General features: G+C 46.3%; 2 protein-coding genes across 5 annotated transcripts in view; both read right to left on the reverse strand.

Moving 5' to 3' along the window:
- Positions 1-4995, reverse strand: part of b3galt1b (UDP-Gal:betaGlcNAc beta 1,3-galactosyltransferase, polypeptide 1b) — a 42398-nt gene extending 37403 nt beyond the window's left edge. Inside the window, exon 1 of the mRNA XM_062456174.1 lies at positions 4954-4995. The gene's annotated coding sequence lies outside the window, so the exon portion shown is untranslated. The remainder of the gene's footprint in view (positions 1-4953) is intronic.
- A 1381-nt stretch (positions 4996-6376) lies between these two features.
- Positions 6377-24178, reverse strand: xirp2b (xin actin binding repeat containing 2b). 4 transcript variants are annotated; one of them, XM_062457947.1, is made up of 10 exons: positions 24032-24178; positions 21127-21276; positions 20093-20221; positions 19133-19222; positions 18909-18966; positions 18714-18802; positions 16070-18464; positions 8498-15964; positions 7953-8083; positions 6377-7772 (listed from the first exon to the last, which is right to left on the reverse strand). In XM_062457947.1, the coding sequence occupies exons 2-9, from the start codon at positions 21157-21159 to the stop codon at positions 7992-7994; spliced, it is 10353 nt and encodes a 3450-aa protein (XP_062313931.1). In that variant the 5' UTR covers positions 21160-21276; positions 24032-24178; the 3' UTR covers positions 6377-7772; positions 7953-7991. The 4 variants fall into 4 exon arrangements, with proteins under 4 accessions (XP_062313931.1, XP_062313932.1, XP_062313930.1 ...); XM_062457948.1 differs by having other exon boundaries at positions 8498-10920; positions 11065-18464; XM_062457946.1 differs by having other exon boundaries at positions 8498-10983; positions 11044-18464.
- Positions 24179-25536: the final 1358 nt, after the last annotated feature.

Consider the following 25536-nt stretch of genomic DNA (forward strand, 5'->3'; position numbering starts at 1 on the left):
CAATCAGAACCAGATTAAAAGGTGCATAATTGCATAACTAAAATGACTGACCTTTAGATTAATCGGTGCAATGCTGCCAGGTAAATGTAAATGACTAAATGTAAATGTAGGTAAGGACAGAATTTACAGTTCTATTTGGTTGGCTTTTAACTGATTTGTGGAGGCGTTATTAATAGTTAATCAGTCGGCACCTCTCAGGAATGAGAGGTGTTATTGTTATACAATAATTTCAATGGATATACGTTCATTTTGCAGTTGGATTATGTCCATTTTGTTCCATCTTCCCCACTCGGGCCCAGGGGCTAGGGCTCAGGTCTCTACTTGGCTCCACTCTGAATGAGACAGCTGCTTACTTCAGAGGTGTCAGAAACACATTGTGAAACTGAAAGTGGTTTGTTTACTATTGAGGGGATGTTTAAAATGTGTCACAAACATGACGAGAAAATACCAGCGTGCCAGAGAATCACATACACGTCTATTCCAATGTGTTAAAGCATACTATCACAACTCTCAACACATCTCCCAGACTAAAACAATCCCATCATTGTCCTGCAGCACAGACACAGATGCAGCACAGACACAGATGCAGCACAGACACAGATGCAGCACAGACACAGATGCAGCACAGGCACCGATGCAGCACAGACACAGATGCAGCACAGACACAGATGCAGCACAGATACATTTCAAGATGTGTGTGAGTCTTAAACTAATATTAGCCTCCACTGACAAACAGAGGAAGAAAGATATTCAACATTGTATGAGGCAGGACTGAAATGAGGATCTGCAGATATTCAGATGAGAAGCCTCTTGTGGAACATGCTTTGCAACACAGAAGGGAAGGCCGTCACAAACTTCTCCAGTTGGATTCCAGCATAATCCCATGCAGGCAGACGATTTACAACACCCAGAGATTTACATGAATATGAATGCACTGCACTGCAAAGGCAAATCCATTATTGTACAGCCTATTCTTGCACACACAAGAATATAGCTGCATGTCTAAAATGCCACCAGTGAGAAAAGATCCTAAATACAAACATCTGTTGTTTTCCGGATTCTTTTGACAATAACAATGAGGATATACTGGTCATGTACTTGCTTTGACCTTCCATGACAAAAGAAAAACCTTGTCATGCTCCAACACCAACACCTACCCAGACTTTGTTTAGTCATTTCAAGGTCATGGATTCAGCTGAAAACAACAAAAGGAGAGCATTTACGTGAGAGCTCTAAAACATTTGGGCCTGGTCGCCTGGGAAATCAAGCCCACCCTCAGGTGGTCACGGCCCACAGCGCCGCACGTCTGAGCACATTCTGCAGGGGCAAGGAGACCAACATCCTATCGCTCCCTTTTCAATATCTTCTTCAAACAATAGCTCACAATGTCGCACTCTCAACATTGTAGACTTACACCATGCATACATACTCAGAGAATTTGCATAACATCCATTTGGCTCTCGGCTTTCGGAACTAACTAGGGGGTACGGAGTAACTACAGTCTCGGCATCACATACTCGCCTGTGTGTCTTTGAATTGCATTTTAAACTATTCAAGACACTTAACATCTGATCAGCATGCGATGAGAACAGCACCTGCATGAGGGGTGTATCCTCCAGAGCCTTGTTTGATTGCTAATGTTCCCTTCTGAGACCTTCCAGTACAGGACAGGGGGGGGGGGGGGGGGGGAGTGATGATTGCTGGGAGAGAGGAGCAGAATGATAAAACTGGGGAATAAATATATATGATAAAATAAAACGTGGATGTTTCCACGACAAACCAGGATGTTTACAGGCCGGGGAGTATTTAGAGCCACACTCCTGGTCCCAGAGCCACACTCCTGGTCCCAGAGTTATGGCTCTGACTCCGAGGCACCTTAGGCTCTTACCCCACCAAATAAATTGTTGTGGCCAATTTTGTTACAGGGAGGTGTGTGAGAGGCGGGGGGCAGACCTGATGGAGGAGTTTGTTTTTCGATCCCTGCACCGTCTCCTCATCCCCACATTGATTCCACGGTGATCCTGATGAGGAATGAGAGCTGCTAAAACAGGTAATCAGGAAAATAAACTGAGATGAAAGCAGAAGGAGATCCTTTCTACACTGCTTTCAACTTCTTATGTTGGCTTGCTGCCTGGGTATGTACTTAGAGCAGACCCCACAAGCCTAAGATGTGCTATTAAGTGACTTAAAGATGATATGTTCTCCAGTCTACATCATGTTAATGGGGGTATCTGAATTATTCAACGGTAATTTTCTGTTCATCAAATGATGGTTCCGAACAATTTATGAAGTCTGTATGTAGATACAGAATGGTTAGAAAGTATCTGCAGACAAAGCTGTAAAGTCATTATCCAATCAAGAAGACTTAGAAAGAGAAATGACCCTGCTATTGTGTTTATCCTCTTTCGCATGAAAATACAGACGTGAGATTCCAGCTCCTTTAACGGGCTATAAAGGTCCTTCTATTTCACTGGAGCAACACAAGGCAACTCCAGACCCAGTAACACTGTCTCTCTTACTCACTGGCATGCTCTGAACTGGTTATCCAGAGTGTGGTCTCTCAGGCTAAGTTTGCAGTACCCAACATTTGGTCAAGTGAAGTAGACCATTCAGAGGGACTTTCGTGTGCATGACACAACGGGTAGAGCGCAGGCAGATGCTCAGCCCTGACTGGTGACCCTGAGATGGAGCTACTGGCCACTGCAGCCTCACTGTAATACCTGGCCTCATTACCACAACAAGGATTCTCCCACACTCCTGAGCACTAGGACTGAGAACGTCCACTAACCATGCCCGAGAGTCAGCAAATCCCCTCAGAGATACCCAATTATAGAACCAGGGCTCCTTCAGGCATGGGCTTTAAATACACTGGCCCCGTCCAGAGGGACTTTGGAGAGGCAAGTAGGGTGAACTTCAAAAGGGCTGTCCGAGAGTTCTGTGTGAGAAGAGCTTGCTGAAACGCAGTCTGGAATCAAGCTCCCGTGATCCGACCTGACACAAGAAAAACATCCAAATGTGTGGGACCGCCAAGCCATGCCTCACATATTCATTTAAAAAACAAACATTATGTTCTTACTTAAACATTATATTACATTCGAATTATTCGACCTATAATTCCAAATTAATATTTGGACCCACTGCACACCTTGCTACTGCAAATCACCTTCAATGCAGGGATCAATTACCTCCAGCATCAATCAATACATCTATGTTGAGGGACTAGACACTAGACAATGGCAGTAATACTTATGAGGGTTTACATCGTGGCTAAATAGACTTTTCGATAATGCACCCTAAATCAATCTGTTTGTGTGTCTTTGGCAATGACAAAGGTTGTTACCAAGACACATGTGCAGTACTGTATAAGGTGCACATTGTGTATACAACGAGCTCATTCCCTGTAGGGAATTGGACTTCACACACACTTTACACCAGAGCAGCCCCTGCATGTCAGACACACATCAAACACAAAGAAGTCTATGAACCTGCAGTTCCCTCTAGTGAAGACTGCAATTGAAAACATATTATTAAAGGGGACTTTAATAATATGCTAATTATTTGCATATTATTATACGATTATTTGCTAAACAAATAATCGTTGTGTTTCAAAGGTCCATAAAGCTGAGCATTCAGCACAGAGCTTGGTCACTGGGGGCTTGTTGAAAGAAAACAGGCACCTTGAAGACACTGACAATACAGGATCAGAACATTTCAAAACTGCATCCAAATAAGCTATGATTCCTCTCTCTTCACTGCATAAAGAGATGTACGATACAGTTATAAGATATTATTCTCGAGGGGAAGAGCTATGAGCAAACTACACTTGGAAGAGAGGAGAAGAAAATCGTAAATGTATGTGCCATTATTTGCGTGATATACAAACTCACGATTTTAATTTTAATAATTAAAGTATATTTCAGTAGATCATATACGTAAACCTCCACGCTACAACATTCAGATTATATCACAGTAGACTTTACCACCAAGCTGGTGGCAAGAAACAGAAAAACCTCCAAAAAAACTTCAGTCTAGAAAATGTGTCATCGATATTGAGACCTTAATTGTCTACGGTCTGACTTGACAGAGCAAAGTCTGTAATTGCGGTTATTACAATGTAACTGTTCTAGAGTTAGAAGACCGACAAAAAGAGCAGTTCCGGTCGGACAACCTGGCATTCTCAACATTTACATTTTTTACATTTTAGTCATTTAGCAGACGCTCTTACATACAGAGAAACCCATCATGTGGCTGGGATGGAAATTCGGATGTTACCACTGAATCAACAATAGGCCTATTCCTTAATAAGAGAACAAATTAACAGCATCTAAAACAGATTTTTTCACAAAGATCGCCTCCTACTTCTTGACCTCACAGTCAGTCAGACTAAAATCCCAAGCAGCCTGATAAAAACTCAATATGAATTCTTACTGACATGGCCGATACAACACGCTGTTAATACCATATTTATATACTTTTTTAAACACATATATGACTTGCATAGTGTGAAAAATTGTCCTCAATTCTAGCTTTGTTTCACATTCATATCACCAACCTGAAATAAACGAATCCCGTTCGGAAAACTATTTTCACGTGGACAGTGGACACACATACATTCCTTTGCAAATCAGTGTATAGCACCTGCAGTTATTCTCCGCACGATTCTAAACCTTGAGCTACAAACTGAATATAAGAAATTGCGCATGCACTCATGAAACAGACGAAGGCAAGGGAAGAGAGAGGTCCTGCAGGGTTTACAGTCAAGGAACTCAATTGCCTACAACGGGGACGTATAGGCTACAGTGCGCACTCAATCAGCGTTTAAGAAGAGATAAGCGCTTAAAGACATAAGTAAAAGTACATGAAAAATCTCCGACATTTTCAAAGATCCGTGCAGTATCACCAACGTCCAAATATGTACACTGTGACACCGTGTGAATTACATGCTCAGCCTACCTTTTAAATCGACTCCATCCCATTCACACTCCTGGTCCTAATGCTACGATTGAGACTGGCTCAGCATCCGAAGGGAGCATCTATTTGTCCCGAGGAAACTTGATGGCAGAGCATGGAACTTGACATTACAGCTGTCCAATCAGAGTATAATCCGAAAGCCTCGTAGCCAATCCGGTTTTAAAGGGAAAGAGTTCATTCTGCAGACTGTACTGCAGCAAGATAGTTTGACGCTATAGGGGAATTCAACAGATTTTTATTTTGGTATGGTTGAAAAATTGTAAACGGGGAATTCATTTATACCGTTATAAATGAACTTAATCTGACAAAGTTATTAATAATAGCCTACATTAGAACAAAAAAAACGGTTAAAATATGATTACAACTGCACCCCATACGATGTTCCCATCCTGACTGACTTGAAGTGTAAAACTGAAGTTGAGAGAACAGTGTCCTCTACAGGCTACCCACACTTGCGATTAGTCACACTAGTTACATAGACAGTGAGCAAACATTGGAATAAAATACTGATATAAAATATAAAGCTACATTTGAAGTGAATGAAATAATATAGCCTAACCTTGATAGAATAATTAAAACTGTACATTCAAATCGGAATAAACTATATTAATGTGAGCCAGGCATTTTCGCTAATCGATTGATGTCCAGGTTCTATAGGTTTTTGTAGAGATAGTATTACGGATGTGCGTGTCAAAGAAAAGTTTTTTATTACAAATAGCATAAACTTCCACTTCTCTCTGGCCGCTGCAGTAGAGCCCTGAGCAGCAGTACCGGTGCTCAGAGATAGCACGTGATGGAGTTTGAGACCACAGGATACCTGTGGTCTCAAACTCATTTTAAAGCGGTTGTATTTATTTTTAAAACAGGTCTTTTTGCCTTCTTCACTATCTCACTCTCGACTCTTGTTGATAAACATTTCCCTCTGCATCTCGAATTATAGTTTACCACTCTTTATTGTGGGGGATTAGGCCTACATAGTAGAAGGGTAGCCTATCCCTACAAACTTAATCTGGAGGTTAAATGTTTAAGGGATTATGTTGAGTGGAAAATATGCATAAAAGATTGCTACAGTATACACATGTTCCAATGTAAGCAAACGCTTCTAATGAGTAATATTGATCCATCATTACCCATTTATAAATAAAAGAGTTGCTGAACTGTAAAGTGATCCAAAAGTGCCGTATTTTTTCGAATGAACGCCGCAACGTTTACACAACGTTCATTTTTGGTGTGGCGTTTATTCGAGAGCGGCGTTTATTCGAAGAATTACGGTAATTGCAGACCATGAGTAGATACAATCTCTTTAAGTGTATACTTTCTGACAGTATGACGTTTATTTTGTGAAACCGTGTCATACGTTCCTATATTTAGACTTTATAGATGGATCAGAAACCACAGCGGAGCCTTTTCAATTAAATCTTTTTATTGCCCCTGGATCAGCAATAAATTAAAAAGTAAACCAGCCTGACAAGATGATAGCATCAGGAAATCTCTTGTACAAAGCAAGATAGGCTAATCTACGAAATAAAATGTGCATTGCAAAATATTTGCTTTTTTTAAATAGGATACAAATCTCCAAAACAAACATGATTAATACCAATTAATAGGATATAGTATATACTGTATATATTATAAAGAAAATATTTCCAAGATCATTTTTACTAGGCTGCACACCAGGTGCTAGAAAAAGGTAATTGTAAAAATGTTGATATGTTGAAAGAAAAAGGCCCAGACAAATATAAGCAGTAATGGTACACTTGATTCAATTTGTAACTCTCTCCATGGACGAAAACGACAAACTAAGATTATTGCAATACATTTGCATCAAATAATTTCTTAAAACGTAATGGGTAAAGATTGATGATATGATCATGTAGATCAGGGTACTGTATGACAGAAGTGTATAAAACACTTTGAATATCCAGTTGTAATTCTCTCTGCGTCTTACATTCTCCCTTTAGTTACCATTTCATCTTAAATGTGACGTTGATGTCATCAAACCTGACAGACCAATCACATTTGTGATGTCCATTTCTCCCAATGTAACATTTCACACTCTACATTTACCCTCATTTGACTTACTCTTCTCTAACCTGCAGCACATTCATTTCCTTCTAATTCCCTTCTCTTAAAATACCATTATTTACAGTCCACCATCTCCCACAATCTCTTCTCTTCGCCCACTATATTCATTTACATACATTTACATACATGACACATTTTCCCTCTTCTAAGGTCACTTCTCTTACCACCATCATTTTAACAGGCTCTTCCTGTTCTTCTGCAGGTGTGTGTTTGTGTTGCGTTCTCAAGGCCTCTACTGTTCTCCATGATACAGCACTGCGATTAATCTACATGTCATACTAATTCATTGGGTTGCTCTATTTTAAAGGACGCTTCTGGGAACAGCCTTTCTGTGTTGGTGTTTGGGAGACATGCTGGCCTCATCCTGAGGCGGCCACTGGGGTTTAATGAGCTTGATATCCTCCTCTAGCTGAAAGGGTTTCTTAGGGGGTTGTGATTGTGGGGGCCATACAACAGATATCTTATTACTATTATGTTTGGTTTCCTTGATTGGTTTTCGGAATTCCTTTTCAAGAGTATTTGACGTGTCTAATGAACTAACACTGCTCTGTGAAATTGAGTATCTCCAATTAAGTTGGTCTGGTACAAGGGTAACGCCGCTTCCTGAAGGTGGCGTCTGTTCGGGGCCGTTACCATGGTTCCCTTTGGACTTCAGGAGTTGTTTGTAATGGTGAAGACAGTACAGATGTCCATGGAGAGAGACATAGTTGCCAAGGCTGGAAAAGATTATGATTTAGAGTAAAGCACAAACAAGATGGTACAACTACTGCATACAAGTCAGTTTATAAACTTTCATTTTGGTTTTGGTGATGACAGTGTTAATGACTCAAAGCATACATCCATTTCTCGTCGTATAGATGTTCTCTTGAGTCGTATAGATGTTCTCTTGAATTTACCTTAATTTAGTTCTGCAGTGCTCGCAGCAGAAACAGGATTTATGGAACTTTTTTCTGTCCGCTATTAGAGCATCCATGGGATAGACCCTCCTCCGACACACAGTACACAGCTCCGACTTGGGAACTCGAACCTGGTGAAGTGAGGGGAAAATGTTTTCTTTCATCTCAGTGAGCAAGTACTGTGCAAGTATTTTGTTGGACTTGTTGGATCAGTACTCTGCGATGTTCATGCGAATATCAAAAAGGTTTTCATACAGCATCACAGAGTTTAATTACAGATGAAAACATACAAATTATGTCACATCTGCACCCATAGCACCACCCAAATCAGTAAACATGTCACACGAATGACACAGGCTTGTCATCCAAAAGGCTTATGTGGTTATACACTTTCAGATTCCTTCTTGGTTACTCATCACAAAAGCCAACTTCCAAACCCCCTCCATCACATCTGGAACAGCCATGTGAATATGGGATTGGTTAATATATAGTCACATGCCATTCCTGTCCATTAGTTTTCAATCCCATCATGCCGCTCTTTTTACCGGTTGTAACGGTCTGATGCGAAACGACGTGTGCTGCCCTCTCCTCTGAGACGTTGTAGCCCAGACTCTTGAAAACGTTCTCGCTCTCCGTCCACGTCTTGTGGAAGTTCTGGAGCAGCTCCTCCGTGGACGCTTCCGCACGGGCCTCAGCGGCCTTCAGCTCCTGAGCTTTCCGTTTGACCGCGTCAGCGTACGAGAAGGGGACGGGCACGGGCGAAGCAGACAGGGTCTTGTAGACGGGCACTGGCGAAGCAGACAGGGTCTTGTAGACGGGCACTGGCGAAGCAGACAGGGTCTTGTAGACGGGCACTGGCGAAGCAGACAGGGTCTTGTAGACGGGCACTGGCGAAGCAGACAGGGTCTTGGAGTGCTGGGAGACCGTTGTGATGCAACGTGACCCGACTGTCTTGTTGCCGAATTCATCGACGCTTGAGAACTGTTCAGTGACTGACTTTGTCCCGGAAAAGCCTGTTGGCTGAGCTGGCTTTGTTTCCACCTCATCCTGTCGAGGAGGGGAGGGGGTGCTCTGCCAGGAGCTCCCCTCTGTCCCCTGAGGACCCTCCTGCTTTGAACTGCCTGATGCTGTTTCCAACTCCTCCTGTTTGTTTTTCTCCTCTTTGAACGCGGCGCTCGCTTCACCAAGCTCAAAAACATTTTTAATAGTCCGGATGTCAAATGTTGGCATTTCGTCCTCCAGACTTTCTGATTTCTCTGAGTCAGCCTCAGGCTTCTCCATCTCTGCCCCAAGTCTGTCTGCGATCACAATAGGCTCCTTTCTAATGTAGATTTTCTCTTCTGGTGTTTCGAATTTGTTGACCAGACCTGACAAGTCCACCTTGAGAAGGTCCTCCTCTTTCTCTTGGTGTTCGGCCTCTGGTTCCTCCGTGTCTGGGCCCAGGCGCTCTGGGATATCGATGGGCTCCTTCCGAACATAGGTCTTATTTACCTTCGCTTTACGAGCCTCTTCGAAAAACTCTGTCTTGTCTCTCACCGATGTGATGACAGTCGATGAGTCAGACGTCTCTGCTGTAGCATCTGAATCAGTTTGGCGGAAGGAGGCGTTGCCCTCTGTGAACTGCTCCAGGTGGTCAGCTGGCTTGTCTGTGTCTACACCCAATCTCCTCTGAGCATCCACAAAGCAAGCGCTCTCCTCCCTCACCGATGTGTTATCGCTTGCTGTGTCGGACAGTTTCACCACATGTGTCTCTGTTTTGATTTGCCGATGGAATGAAGCAGGAGATTCCACAATTTCCGATTTCTTTTCTGTGATTTGCTGGGGGGGCAAAATTGGAGGCGGTGTTACTCCGCGGGAGAGCTTTGCTGTGGTGTCCTTCAGTCGAGTCAAGTTCTCCGCCCTGTCGAAGGTGGGGGAGGGGGTGACTCTGTTGATGCGAGACGTCGGGGTGTCGGACCTGCGAGGGGGGGGGGTAGGAGGCGTGGCCGGTCGGTGCAGCGGGGTGGGTGAGGGGGTTACGCGCTGAGGGGAGTCTGTTCTCCGTGCGGACTCGATGGTAATGTATGTGGGTGAGGGAGGGCGCATCTTTAATGATGGAGAGGGCGTTCTGGGGTCACTTAGCTTCACTGAGATCGTCTCTTGCTTTTTGCTTTCATGTGAAGTCTTTTTCTTCTCTACAACCTTCTTCTGACATTCAACTTTCGCAGAGCCAATACTTATTTTAGATATTCTCTGTGTTGTCCCGCCAATAACAATCTTTTCAGACACCTGCTCACATTCATGTTTCTCCACAGTGCCCTTGCCTTCTAAATACGTTAATGTGGCCTCTGTCAGTTTCTTCACATACTGTACTATTTCTATCAGTTTTTCCATATTATGTTCAGTTGCTTTTTCCTCCAAATCACTTTTCTCCTCTGAGCCCATTAGCCACTCAGGAACTGTATTGAGCAGAGTCTTCACAGACTTGGAATCAATCTGTCCTGTAGCTCCCTGCAGTTCAATTATGTGTGAGATTAACTTTTGAACTTCTGCTTGTCTCTGAACATCCCGTGTGCTCTCTGTTGACATTGTAACAGGTTGGCGTTGTGCTGGCTTGTCAGTCACTTTCACTGCAACATTCTTGCATCCCTCCTTAGACTTCACTCCTGTTTCCCCTTTCTTTTTCTGAGAAGCTTTTACTTGCTTTTGAACAGTAACAGTCTCCTGTTGTTGAAAACTCTGATAAACTTTACTTTCCGTGATTATAACCTCTTTGTGGACCTTGCTATGCTCCTCCTTCACGCCTGCGTGCATCTGGATGACCGTGACCTCCTGATTCTGGAGGGACTTCTCAGACACAGAGGAGGACTTCTCAGACACAGAGGGGGACTTCTCAGACACAGAGGGGGACTTCTCAGACACAGAGGAGGACTTCTCAGACACAGAGGGGGACTTCTCAGACACAGAGGAGGACTTCTCAGACACAGAGGCAGACTTCTCAGACACAGAGGGGGACTTCTCAGACACAGAGGAGGACTTCTCAGACACAGAGGAGGACTTCACAGACACAGAGGAGGACTTCACAGACACAGAAGAGGACTTCTCAGACACAGAGGACTTCTCAGACACAGAGGCGGCTGCTTCTGCGGGGGCGGCCTGTGTCACTCCGTTTGGTTTCCGGGACTTCTTCTTCTTGCGTTTGGGAGTCGGAGTCGCTGGAGGTTGATTGTCCTTGGCCTCTGGAGCAGCGGAGAGATCTGTCTGGGTGTCCTGCTTGACCCCAGGCTCGGCCACTTTCTCCACCCTTTTCTCCACAACCACCTTTTCCTTTTCACTCTCGCTTGTCTGCCTTGTATCTTTGATCTCCACTTGCGTGTCTTGTTTAATGCTCTTCCTTGTCTTATGTGCTGAATTTCCTGCGTTGACAACAGCCTCCTGTGTGGCCGTGACAGTTATGGAGGGCTGATTAGGTACTTTCTCATTTTCATTTATCTTTTTGTTCTCAGATTGGGGTGATTTTCCCATCTTTACATTCTTCACAGTGATTGTGTTTTCTGTTTTTGTTGGCGGATGAGCAACCTTCTCAGCCACAGGGAGATTATCTTTTATCTTTTTGTCTTCAGATTGCAAGGATTTATCAGCTTTCCCCTTCCTCTCTGTTGTCAATTCTGACTTTGCCGTGACCTTTACAGACGCAACTGCCTTCTCGGTTATCTTTTTCACTCCAGATTTATCGGAACCCTTTGTTTTTAGATTTTTGAATTCTTTCTTGTCTGTTTGGATCGAATCGTTTTTTGTGACAGCACTGGTCGAGGTCTGGACTTTGTTTGTTTCAATCGACTGAGACTGCTGGGAAGAGCTGGAAGCAGTTTGCTGTTTCATTTCCGTGAATGTCTGTTGTGTTGAGGATGAAAAGGATGTGATCTCCTGAACAGAGGCAACTTTTGAACTCTGATTAGAGACTATATGCTGTTTAGTTGAAGAAATAACAGTGGAATCTGGCAGATTTTTCACATTTACAGCAGTAATCAAAGCCGTGCTGGAGGGGGTATCTGAATTTTTCACTCGCTTGGATGATTCAGATGATACTGTGTCTGATTGGACTTTAGTCACAGTCTTTTTAGCCATCTCCTGGGTGAAATCAAATGTTACGCTGCTCTGCTTTGATTGCTCAGTACCTGCGCCCTCAGAGGAAACCATCTCAGGTTCAGCAGTGACTGAATCGTATGTAGAAACGGGACCTGGAATAGCTGGTGAAGGATCATCGTCTTTCAGCTTTCTATATTTTTCTTCTGCTTTTATCAATGGTGTGGTGAATCTGCTCATGTTAGACTTGGCTTTAATGGAAGGAGGAGGGGAAGGAGGAGGTGTGAATCTCACTGGGGAGACACAAACGTTCCTCAGCGGGCGTGGCGATACAGGTGGCATGGGGATTTCAGAGGAAATCGTTTTTGATGAATGACCCACAGACTCAGTTTGACTTTGGCTCGTTTCCACCACTGACGTTCTGGCCGTGGTGGTGTTGGTTGCCGACTGAACCATTCGATTCGTCTGCACCTGGACTTGAGGCCCCAGCTTTGGGACCTTCTGCAACACAGGAGCTTTGACTTTCTTGACGATCATTTTGGTTGCTTTAGCCGGCGCGGGGTGAGGCGTCTGGGAAGGCATGGAGTCGAGCTCCTGCTGAGACGGGGGGGGGGGGAGGAAGTCTTGCTCTGTGGTGCCGGGAGGGGGTGAAGGAGGTGGGGGCAGTGCATCCAGCTCAGAGTCAACAGCGGGTGGGGGAGTTGGGGGAGGGGGAATGTCGCTGATGGGTGGGGGAGGGGTGGGGCACTGGTTATCGTGTTCAGACATTGATGGAGGAGGGGGGGGCAGAGGCAGATCAGATTCTTGCAGTGTTGGTTTGGGGACATAAACACCCCTTTTAACTTTGGTTTTATCCAATTTGATGAAACCCTTTCGATTTGAATTCAGATTGCGGAACTCCGTCTTCAAAGTTTTGATGTCGTGGTTCTGGGTGATGGTTTTGTGTTCTACCACGGTAGCGGATTGCTGAGTGGTCTGAGATTCGGTTGTGCTGATTGTGGATTGAGTTGAGTGAGAATGATTCTCCACCGTAGAATTCTCAGTCTTCGAGGAATTAGCAGTTCTTATCTTTTGTACGTTTCTTTGTGCGTCAGCGCTCTGAGTCGTAGCTACAGGGGTCGCTTTGATCTCAGCCTTCACAGGAGTTTTGACTCGCCTGTATGCTCCAATTTTGATTTTAGGAGCTTCGCGCTTCGCTGTCTCCAACAATGACTTTATTGTGCCTTTAACATCCCCCTTTAAAACCTCCTCCTTCTCAGACTGGCTTTGTTCCTGAATCTCCTGAGTGTCATACAGAGACCTTATTGACATCTTCACGTCTCCCTCGGTGCTGGGTCGACGCTGCATGCGCGGGGAGGCTGGAGCTTCCAATAGGAGCTGGATAGTTCCTCTCACATCTCCCTGAACATCTATTTCATGCTGGAAGACCCTCCTATCACTAGAGGCGTCTTGCAGGCACATCATCGCTGAATGAATGTCCCCCCCCACAATCTCCTCCTTTTCCACCTCCTTCACCAGGTGGGTCGCCTTCGCCAGAGACTTCAAGGTTCCTTTGACATCTCCGGCCACGAGATCCTCGACCATGTTTTCAACTCTGGAGGTCGCTGACAACTCAAGGGACCTCAGGGCTCCTTTAATGTTGCCCCGGACGATATCTGGCTTCTCCACCTCCTTGTAGCGTTTCTGAGCCTTCTCCAGGCAGCGCAGAGATTTGGTTATGTTGCCTTTTACTACTTCCTCTTTCTCCACCACCACAGACTGGTTCACTGACTGTGACAAGGAATTCATAGTCGCCCTTAAATCCCCCCTCACAATTTCCTCTTTCTGCAGACCATCCATGGAGGCCATCGGTTCGGTCATGAAAACCTTCACAGTGCTGTGAACATCTCCAGGAACAATATCCTCGACCGTACGTTCAATCTGTGCTTGGCTGCGTCCCAGAATGAGTTTTGTTCCTTTAATGTCACCTCCAACTATCTCCTCTTTCTGGGCTTTGTCAGGCAGAACTTCATCCGGCCCTACTTGGAGCTGTTTGAGATAGTCAAGTGCTCCCGATTCGATACACGTGGAGAAAAAGTTGACATTTCCCTTTTCGGAGTCGTCTACCTTTATCCTTATCTGTTCCGAGTTCTCCAGGCTTGACAGGCTCTGGAGCGCGCTCTTAATGTTGCCCCTGACGATGTCCTCTTTCTCCATGCTCACGTCGTCTTGTTTATTTAGGAGGGAATATATTGTCATCCTCACGTCTCCCTTCTCATCCTCCTGGATGAGCACGCCGCGTTTGGCGGAGCCTGCCTCCTTCAGAAGACTGCTCACCGCTTCCTGAATGTCTCCTCGAATGATTTCCTCTTTTTCCACAGTGCTGTCTCTCTCCTGGCTGAACAGCTGCTGCACTGTTGTGCTGATGTTTCCTTTCTCTTCTGAATCGATCACGATGCCGCTCTCCCGTGTGTCTCGTCTGTTCAGGAGGTTCATCATGATGCTCTGCATGTCCCCGCGTATCACCTCCTCCTTCTGGATCTCTGGAGCCTGCTTATTCATTAGCTGGTATTTTGCCATTCTAATATCCCCAATTTCATCTGCTTCAAGGAGAATTCCTTTTGAACTTACCATTTTCTGACTGTAGAGTTCCTCAAGGGTTCCTTTGATACTTTTCCCCACGATTTCCGTCTTCTCCGTATTGGTCTCGTTAAAGTCGTGGAACGGAGTGGTTTCAAACAGCCATGTTGTTGTCTGCACGTCTGCCTTGGGGATTTCTTCTCTAGTGAATATGCCGTTCTCATCCACCTCTTTAATGTGGTCGAGGGGATTCTTCTCAAAGAGCCAAACTGATTGTTTCACATCTCCCTTTGCCACCTCCTCCTTCATGACTGTCTCCACAATATTTTCAGAGCTCATGCTACGTATTTTGTCAATTGTCTGGGTTTCAAACATCCATTTGGCTGTCCTCACATCGCCTTTTTGAATCTCGCTGACATTCACCGTTCGAACAGACGTCTGCGCCGGGTCGTCCGACTCAAAGCGTCTTTTGTTCATTCGGACGTCTCCTCCTTGAATATCATCTACGGTTTTGACGAACATCTTTTTGTCCTCGGCGATCCTGTCTAGAGGCTGCGTCTCAAATCTCCACTTTGCGGAAGTCACATCTCCTTTCTGAACGTCCTCCTGTGTGACAGACTTGATTATGTAGACCTCGTCAGTATCTCTGATAGAATCAAGGGGCTTGGTTTCAAATAACCATCGAGACCCTACCACATCTCCACGCATGACCTCCTCACTGGTGACGGTCGTGACCTCATGGTAATGCCCTTCTTTGTCCTGAATGGCGTACAGGGGCTGAGTTTCGAACATCATGGTGTAGTTCTTCACATCCCCTTTCTCTTCGTCTTCGCGGACGATTTTCTGCATTTTCGTGACGTCTGTCTCCTCTGTCTCGGAAGACACCTCTTGAATTTTGTCCAAGGTGTAGGTCTCAAAAATAAAACGACCTTTATCGACATTGCCGCCTTGCACGTCCTTCACAGTACGGCCGCTTACAGATTCATCTTGGCTGTCACGAATCGTATCTATGGATTGGTTCTCAAAGAGCCATCTGCAGTTGACAACATTTCCTTTCTGTATATCCTCTGACTGAAGGCTCTTCAGCTTGTGCATGACTTCCTTAGATGTGGAGGTCATGATATCTGATGTCTGGTTCTCAAAGATACACTTCATGTGAGACACGTCCCCAGATTGAACGTCTATCTCAGTTATTCTCTTAAAACCTTCCTCCTCCCCCGTGAGATTCTCAAGGTTCTCGGTCTCAAAGAGGAAGCAAGCCATTCGTACGTCCTTGCCCTGGACGTCGTCTTGTTTCACAGTACACGCTTTCAGAACCGTTTCTGTCTCATCTCGGATAGTATCGAGCGCTTGTGTCTCAAACAGCCACGTGCAGGTCTTCACATCTCCTTTGTGAATCTCTTCACTTTCATCCTCAACTTTGATTTCAGCCCTCTCGTAGAGGACGTCCATTGGTTTAGTCTCAAACAGCCACTTGCAGGTTTTCACATCACCTTTCACAACGTCAACTTTCTCTGCAGTCCCAACATCTTCTTCATCCTCCATATTGCTGAAGTATTTAATAGCATCGAGAGGCTGTGTTTCAAACAGCCACTTGGCGGTTTTCACGTCCCCAGACTCGACCTCTTGTTTGGATATCCCCTTGATAATTTGGAAATTGTTTATGCTTTCATCAAATTGGTCTATAGGGCGAGTTTCGAACATCCATTTGCAAGATGTCACATCTCCTTTGACCACCTCTTCACGGCGCACGGTCCTCACCTCGTGGTAGTGTCCGGAGCTGTCCTGCATGGCGTACATGGTTGTCGACTCAAAGAGGTCTTTGTTCGATTTCACAGAGCCACACGTGACACCTTCTACAAGGATCTTTTGAGATTCATCCTTTCTGCTCAGGTCTGTAGTTTCAAATATCTTCTTGTAGTTTGAGACATCCCCTTTATTCATCTCCCCGAGGTCGACGGTGCGAACCACCTCCTTCTTCTCATCTCTAATGCTCTCCAGGGGTTGGCTTTCAAAAAGCCACTTTTGGTGTCTAACATCCCCCTTCTCTTCTTCCAGGGCTACCATTTTTTGTAGTTTACCCACCTCAGCAAGATCTTTCAAATCGTCACTTGGGACTGTCTCAAAATAGTTTCTTGCTGATCTGACATTACCGGAAATAATCTCCTCCTTAGATGAGGGCTTCGAGTTGGAATCGTCTTTCAGTGTATCCATGGGCTGTGTCTCAAAAACCCAGCAGTTCTTTCGGACGTTGGCCTTGACGGTTGTGCCATCCTCCTGAGTGAGGTCTTCCTGCAGGTTCACGGTGCGAACAACCTCTTTTTTCTCTTCTCTTATTTGCTCCAATGGTTGAGTCTCAAACAGCCACTTCTGATGTCTCACATCTCCTCTCTCCTCCTCGTGCGTCAGAGCCTTTTTAAGCTTCCCCACCTCAAGACCATTCTTAGCAGCGGACTTTGGACTGGTCTCAAAAAAGTGTCTTGCGGATCGGACGTTACCCCCGATGACTTCCTCTATGGTAGGGGGTCTGGCGTTTGAGTCGTCCTTCAGAGAGTCCATGGGCTGAGTTTCAAACACCATGCAGTGTTTCCTAACGTCAGCGCCTACGATCTCCTCCCTCTGCAGCTTGGTACTTTCCCAGTCATAGTTTAAAGCGTCCAACGTCTTGGTCTCAAAGAGCCACCTACCCCAGCTGCTTCTGTTGTTGTCTTCCAAGGAGAGGCTGCACACCAACTTCACAGTGGTGCACGTCTTGGCGGTCATGTCCAGGGGCTGGGTGTCAAACAGCCAGCGAGAGGTGGTGGAGGACTGGGTCTCCATCTCCACCTTCCTCACAGACTTGATCTCCAGCAGCTGCCCCGCTGCCTGTCCCATGAGGACGCACGTGAACTGGGTCTCAAAGGTGCTGGTGACGATCTTCGCTTCTCCTTTGATCTCCTCCAGGACGGACCTCAGGCTGAGCAGGTGGCTCTCGTCGATGGTCTCGGTGTGACCCAGCGTTTCCATGTACTGACTCTCCACCATGTACACGGTGGAGTTCACGTCCTCTTCGGTGAACACGAGCTCTTTGGTTAGCTCCTGCTCCCCCAGCCTCCTGTTGAGCATCTCCATGGGCTGGGTCTCGAACAGCCAGGCGGCGGCACGGACCTCTCCTTTGTCCAGCTTGTTGAACTTGTTCCTGTATGCTGTGGACTCTGTGTTGTGAGAGCCCAGCTCGTCCATGGGCTGGGTCTCAAACATCCACGCCGTGCGCCTCACGTCCTTCCCCACGATGATCTCCTGCTGGGTGATCTTCTTATCGTCGTCCTCCTCGGGGAGCTCGTCTTTGATGGCGTCCAACGGTTTGTTTTCAAACATCCAGCGCATCGACTGAACCTCCCCGTGGAGGATTTCATCCCATTCCAGATACTCTTGGTCTGGGCTGATGCTGATGTTGTTAGGACTGCTGCCGTCGTCGTAGTACATGTATTCCTGGCAGTCTAGTTGTTGTGTCTCAGACACATTGGTGTGGTACTCTTTCTCGATGTTCTTGCGAACCTCGGGATGGATGTGCTTGTAGAGACGTTTCAACTCGAAGAGGTTTCTCTGCTTTGAGTACTCCTCGCGGTTCATTGGTTGTTTGGATGTGTAACTTGCTTCTGGGGGCTCCGGGGAGTAGAATTCTTCTGGCATGTCTGGACTGTCTGGCAGGAGCTGCAGTAAGTCTGGAGGAGGAGGCGGAAGGTTCTCTGATTCCTCAGGTGGTGGTGGAGGGAAGTATTCAGCGTCTTCATAGTCAAAGACACCTTGGTTTGAGTCTTCACAAGCTGACACTTCGTACATCTCACCAGTTGAGACTTTTTGAGATACATTGCAGGACCACTGAGAGCGGTTTACATCACGTTCCATCTTTTTGGGGGAAAAACATATTTATGAAACACTGTTCGAGAAGATCCCTGCCTTGTTTAGACAGCTAGTTTTATGACAGCGAGAGAACTTTGTTACCTTTTCTCACAGTAAAAAAAAAAACACATTTGAGGATTGACTAAAAGTATATATTATAATACAGTTTATATTATAATATATCATAATTCATATAATCTCTATTGTGTTCATGTGGATTTGAGACCAATCGATTTAATGATGTAACTGAATTACCTTTACTTTCTTGCTGGGAGCAGCTTCTTCTATGGTTTTTTCAAAGCGATCCCTCAGCTCCTTGGTGGTGAGTCTTGGGAGGTCATCCTCTGTGGGTGTTCACACCACATGAGCAACACTGTCTGCATCTACTGGGACTCTACAAGAGTGTGTGCCATCACAAGAGTATCATCACATTTCCATGCTGGGGTTTACCTGTTTCCTGATCATGGTTGTCATAACTGGAGGTCAAGTTGTTTTCCTCGTGTGTGGCCTGTATGAAAACATATGGGCTGATATGAATCAAATCCTACGCCGTTCAAACAGATCTTCTCATGCAGTGCACTGTATGGTGTCTCAGTCAAGCAGCAGATCTTAAATAGCGGTTGGCACGGTAGCAGTTTCGAAGAGCCTTTTGAGAATGGAACGTCGTTTTTTACCATGTCATTCTGGTAGAAATGGATGTGCTGATTGGCTGGGATGACGTGTCTGACGTTGCCTCTCACTGTGACCTCAGAGCTGGACACTTCCTGTCAGGAGAAACACACTGGCTGTCACACACAGCATGACACACAGCATGCACACAGCATGCACACAGGAACACACAAGGTACCATCACAGCAGGGCATTCAGGTCTACCTCTCATGGGGGCGAAATACTATAATTGCCTGGAGTGGATTTAATTATTGCTCAAACTGTGGAGGATAAGCATCCATCATTACTGACAATCAGGAGAAAGGCCTGATAATTAGAGGGGTTAACCCACCATACTTTGCCCTAATTACAGAAAGAGACAGTGCACTCTAGCAGTGGATGAATGCCAGAACCTCTAATCACTCACATCGTATTTGTCAGAGTGGAGAGACAGAGACACCTATTTGCTTCAAGTCTTCTCACAATGAGTCACACAATCGAGTTTACCTGACTACAGAAATGCAGCCATTAAAACCGTGAGACGGTGCTTTTACAGACACAAGGTAGACTAGGATAATGTCATTTTCTGCATGGTGACTGTGGCAGTAAGTGGTCAAGATCGTAACATGTGTAACCCAGATCCTGAGAGCTCTACACAGGCTTGGATGCAATGCTAACAAATGCTGAGAGCCTCTTCAATCATTCAACATTCCGCCAGATTCATGCTCTCTGGCTGAGTGTCCTCTGCGGCGTATCTCATGCCCGCTGGAACAGAGAGAGGGAAATGGATGGATGGATGGTCGGATGGATGGGCAGATGGATGGGTGGATGGATGGGTGGATGGATGGGTGGATGGATGGATGGCAGAGAGGCAGAATCAGACCCGCTGGGGTCAGACCGAAACGCACCCCTCGTTTCATTGCAGGTACCCTGTTCTCCCTCATGCATTAGGCCCAGCTGACGTCCACTCAGACCCCCCTAATTACCTGCACGCTTCTGTGATGGACATGGAACTGGGTCACATTGTGCGATGTTGCCGTTTCCTGGGCTTCAAATTGTTTTCTGACGCTGGCGAGCCCCCCAGGCAGGGAACACACCTCCGACTCCTCCATGACCTAATGAAGCAGGGAAATATCATTAGCAGGCTTCACCTCTACACGGCCTGGAATCAGACAGATGCCTAATGAACCACTGCCTCCTGTGTTCTCATGGAAACACTGCTGCAGCTGTACAGAGCAATAGCAAACAGACGTAACACACACACACACACACACACACACAGGGAATGGGATATAAATGCATGTGACATATTGTTTACACAATGGCAGGACAATATTTTTAGCTGGTTGCTTTTAGAGAAGCAGTGTGACTGGATGGTGTCTGGGCAAATACAGCTGGTAGTTTTCCAGCCACGGTGGAGTTCCCATGACAGCTCTAAGATCCAAGACATGAGTAATGGAAACCAGAGTTCTCCTGCAGGGGGCATTACAGCAACAGGTGATTGTGTTGCCTTCCCCTCCTCCCAGTCTGTGGCCAGTGAGAGAGGGCTTGCTATTTCCCTGGGTCTGACAGCCCTGCTGAACTCACCCACTGGTCAGCTGTCATCGGGTTCCACTTATACAGGCTGACAAAGCCATCAGCAGCTATCATACCACTCGCTGCTCTCCCGCGCCATGCGTGACAGCCAGCACTGTGCTACACTGGCATGACCGGGGCTGTTGCACTGTGCTGAACAAGCAGGTCGTCAGAATGCGCCACGAAGGATCTCTGTAACTTGGAAGGTCTTCAGAAAGTGTCAGATGTAATGCTGTTGGCCTGGCTAATGAGGGAGCAAAACGTGTATCTCAAAATAGTGGAGGCAGCTGATTACAATCCAAGTCAATGTCATTTTTAAATGAGTTTTACCCAGGCTCTGTGTGTGTGTGTGTGTGTGTGTGTGTGTGTGTGTGTGTGTGCGTGCGTGTGTGTATGTCCATGAGTGAGTGCAGGCGTGTGTGTGTGCATATGTGTGTGTGTGTACCCCACTGAAGGCGTCTGTCTGGTCTGTGGCCATAGGGTCTGTCGGCCTGTCTGTGGGACACTATCACTTCGTCCTCAGAGCGAATCCTGTTCCTCTGGTTCTACTGTTCCTCAGGAAGTCCTGCCCTGGATCCACCTGCGCTGCCGGCAGCTGGGCCAGACACACACAACACACACACACACACACAACACAGGCTCATTAGTCCGAGAAACAGGAGCCTCTCACTTCACCTCTGAACCGCTCTGTCACCAGGGGAGCCGTGCAAACGGTCCAAACAGAGGAAATAAAGAACTCAATTATTCATAATCACATTATCCATCGATACAGGAAGCGTAAACACAGGGGGGGATGTGTGAGAAGTGAACCTGTTGAATCACATCGTTGTGTTTGTGTTTGCACTGCAGCAGAACGGGATATTTTTTCTTGACAATGAGGGATCAGATTTCAAATCTAGCTAAAGACCGTACAAGGTTACGACGTTCTTGGAAAGCATGGACGGATGACTGTCTCGTCTGCCTCATCTGCCTCGTCTGCCTCATCTGCCTCATCTGCCTCATCTGCCTCGTTACCCAGCAAACGTTCATGCACATGTAGGAAGTAGGAGAGCTGTGAACAACATGTGGACTTAAAAAATCGTTTTAAAGTTCTAAATCTGATAGTGACAGCCAACCATTAATCTTTCAGTCATCATTCAGCACATCATTCATCACTCTCAGATGGCTTCAGAGGTCGGAGCATGGAGGCGTGGGCAGGTGGAGGAAGCACAGTGGGGTGGTGTGGAGGTGGAGGAAGCACAGTGGGGTGGGGCCCTCCCTGGAGGGGTGGTGCCCTCCCTGGAGGTGTGCAGATGTTCACCAGTGATGCACCACGCTCCTCCAGGAGATTCATTCAAATCAATTAAGCTACTCCCTGCGGACAGCCAGTTTTATAGATGGGGGATATAGATTTATGTTTGGCTCTGTGCTGTAAAACATTGTTAAGTTAATGAAGGCGTGACAGGGCAGACTGTTAACACTCCCCGTGGAAAACACATTAGGCCTGGCGCTGAGGCAGCACTGTGTCGCTCTGACTGAGGAGAGGAGGAGAGGAGGAGAGGAGGAGAGGAGGAGAGGAGCGCACGCTCGCCTCACCTCTCATGGCCGGCCGCTGTGACGCTACAAAACACCGGGCAAGAGGGGGACTTTGTCATTAAGAACTAAAAGGTTGTAACGTTTTGCGTTGAGGGAACTTGGATAATAATTTGAAAAAGTGGATTTCGTCTAATTTGTCAGATTCATATTGTTTTGGATCATAATTAGCATTTGCCACATGGGTTCTGAACAGAAGCCAACTGTTATTTTATAAAAACTGAATGAAAAATAGAACTCTGTCAGCGGGAAATTCAGTCATACTGGAAATGTTAGATGATATTTCCCTTACGTAATATGATTTATGACAGCAAAGCACAGATTTAATCATTTCAAATTATATTTTGTTGCATCAATATGCAATGAGGTTCCCAGTCAATGAAACATGTCAAATCTCTTCAAGGCACTCAAGAGAATATTTCTCATTGAAAGGACACTTCTTTGAACTGAAGATAAGGAATACTTCACAATTTATAAGTTACAAAAAAAAACTTTTTGTTTGATCTAGTAAACAATTGTCTGGATGTAAATCAGTGCGCGGCCTAATCAACTCAACGTGTCTGGGGAACAATAAAAACCGTGAAAAGCCCAGAATGATACAGAATTTATAACTTTTCTTTTGGTACTTTGTCATAAGACTGCAGCATGTTGGAGCAGAGCTCTCCTTACTCTATTTTAGCCCCCAAGGAATGACAGCTATGCTAGAGCAATCCCATCAGCCTGTCAGAGCGGATGGGGGACCAGCAGAGGCACTTCCCTAAATAAGGTAGGTTTCACCTACTCCAAAACCATAAATCCACTTTGGCTACTGTATATATAATCAGTGCTCTATGCTATTCAATCATACAAAGCTGTAACGTTTTAAAATTATTTTGCCAGTTGCCATTGTGGGAATGCAATGTTTCATGTACAGAGAACTGCGAATCCGATGCCAAATGTGTCTACAGCCTCGGGCCTATCTCATGTTGGGTTAGGAGCTCACGTAACAGGAAAGTGAAGTAATCTAGGCGCCAAGTACCTGCAAAAATAAATCAACCCTATTTTAAACTTTGGTGCCTGTCAGAGTCATATTTCTCTCTGAAAGCTGAAGAGAAACTGCAGGTCCATGCTTGGTTGTCCCAGAGAAGTGGATCTCGTAATCTCCGCATCCAAACACACAGTTAACGTACAACAAAGTACCAATCTGCAGGATTCAAATGGTGTTTCCATGGTGGCACCACCTTTCATAGAAACGCCATCTGTCTTTGACAGAGTGCCAGATACCTTGTTTGTGGTATGTTCAGATCAGCAGGTATGTTGAACCTGCCCTCCGACTGGACGCGAGGCCTTCAGGTTGGTTGTGAACCCAAACTTTCCCAAATCAAAATGCCCCCGTTGCTCCAGGTGGACCCACAGTCTGATGGCTAAACGCCAGTCCATCAGCCCTGGCCCGTGGTGATACACAGTGTCTGATTGGCCTGCTATTCTGAGGGTAGGGTGTTTGCAGTGTGAGAAAACAGCGAAAGCGCTGTCAGAGCCCACTCCAAAAACATGGATTCAGCGCTCAAAACCTACGACTTGGATATAAAAGTTCCTTTTCCATCTTTTACTTTCTTACTCATAAATTCCTCAAGTTTCACAATAAGTGACAGGACACGATATCAGAGCAGCACAGTACATCAACATCAAGGTATACTAATCAGTTGCCATGTGCTTCTAACCAGAGCCTGAATTAGTAGCACTGTGAGCAGACTAAACCAGACACATACAGGTTGCTGGTTAAAGACTGTGCCACCTACCAGGTCAACGAAGTCTATAAAACTCGTCACTCAGAAGGTAGAATCCCACACGAAGGCCAAAGCCACCCCTGTCCTGCAGGGCGTCTGTCCGAGCCACAAGCAAATCCCAGTCAGAGTTGGAGACCAGCTCCAGAAGTACGTTTTCTCCTCTGTCCAACGAGCGGACAGAGACAGCTGATTTTATTTTAGACCCCCCGCCCACTTGTAAAACGACGGGCCCAGAGGTGCTTTTTTTAGCAGGTGAAGCTTTCGTGCCTTTCGTGTCAACTCCCAGAAATCTACATGCGCATACTTCCTGTAGGCCATCACTCCAGGACCAGACCTCTGTCCGCTAATAAATCAGATCACGCCGGTTTCATCATCACCAGATTCCAGCTTGGCCCACTGTCCGCACTGACGCTGCAGCTGTCTCAGGCTTTCATACACACCCAATCACATACATCACATACATCAGGAGGGCTACAACAAATACTTAAACGGTCTCTCTGTCCTAAAATACTCCAGACAGTGTGAAAAGGACGACAGGGGACTGATTGTGTGAGTGACAGTTAATGGCAGCGAAAACGACCCTTACCCCCGCCCCAGCCTCCCCTTCCTCATCCCATGTGATGTGTGTTGTTGGGTTCAGGGGTGTAATATTAGGTGATGTCATGATGTGGACCTCAGGGGTGGGGGGATGGAGGGAGGGAGGGAGGGAGGGAGGGAGAGAGGGAGGGGGGGGATGATGGGGGGGCTGGGAAGGCATGGCTGGCAGAAGAGACACCTGCGGCTCGTCGTTAGAAAGAGAGAGAGAGAGAGGGGGGAGGAGAAAGAGACAGAGAGAGATTGAGAGAGAGAGAGAGAGAGACAGAGAGACAGAGAGAGATTGAAAGACAGAGAGAGGGAGAGAGGAGGAGAGAGAGAGAGACAGAGAGAGAGACAGAAAGAGAGAGACAGAGAAACAGAGAGAGAGAGAGAGAGAAACAGAAGGAGCGAGGGAGAGAGAGAGAGAGAGACATAGAGAAAAAGAGAGAGAGAGAGACAGAAGGAGAGAGGGAGAGAGAGAGAGACATAGAGAAAAAGAGAGAGAGAGAGACAGAAGGAGAGAGGGAGAGAGAGAGAGACATAGAGAAAAAGAGAGAGAGAGAGACAGAAGGAGAGAGGGAGAGAGAGAGAGACATAGAGAAAAAGAGAGAGAGAGAGAGACAGAAGGAGAGAGGGAGAGAGCCAGAGCAGGGCTGCTCGCCCCTGGCTGGCTTGGCTCAGCTGGAGTGAGAACCGAGGCGCCAGCCTGACTCTGGTATCCCCTGGAGACTGAGAGGAGGGGTGAGGTGGGGAGGAGGGGAGGAAGGGGGAGGGGTGTGGTGGGGGGAGGGGGGAGGTGAGGTGGGGAGGAGGGGAGGAAGGGGGAGGGGTGTGGTGGGGGGAGGGGGGAGGTGAGGTGGGGAGGAGGGGAGGAAGGGGGAGGGGTGTGGTGGGGGGAGGGGGGAGGTGAGGTGGGGATAGGGTTGGGTATCGAGAACCGG

Source organism: Osmerus eperlanus, chromosome 3 (genome assembly GCF_963692335.1).
Source record: "Osmerus eperlanus chromosome 3, fOsmEpe2.1, whole genome shotgun sequence".
Lineage (NCBI taxonomy): Eukaryota > Metazoa > Chordata > Actinopteri > Osmeriformes > Osmeridae > Osmerus > Osmerus eperlanus.

Excerpts from the sequence above, each read along its gene's own strand:
- xirp2b (XM_062457944.1), bottom strand. The coding sequence starts at position 21,159 with ATGGCCACAGACCAGACAGACGCCTTCAGTGGG. Across the intron at positions 20,222-21,126 it reads AGACAGACGCCTTCAGTGGG|GTCATGGAGGAGTCGGAGGT; the intron begins GTACACACACAC and ends CTGCTTCATTAG. Across the intron at positions 8,084-8,497 it reads GCATCAGACCGTTACAACCG|GTTCGAGTTCCCAAGTCGGA; the intron begins GTAAAAAGAGCG and ends TCACTTCACCAG.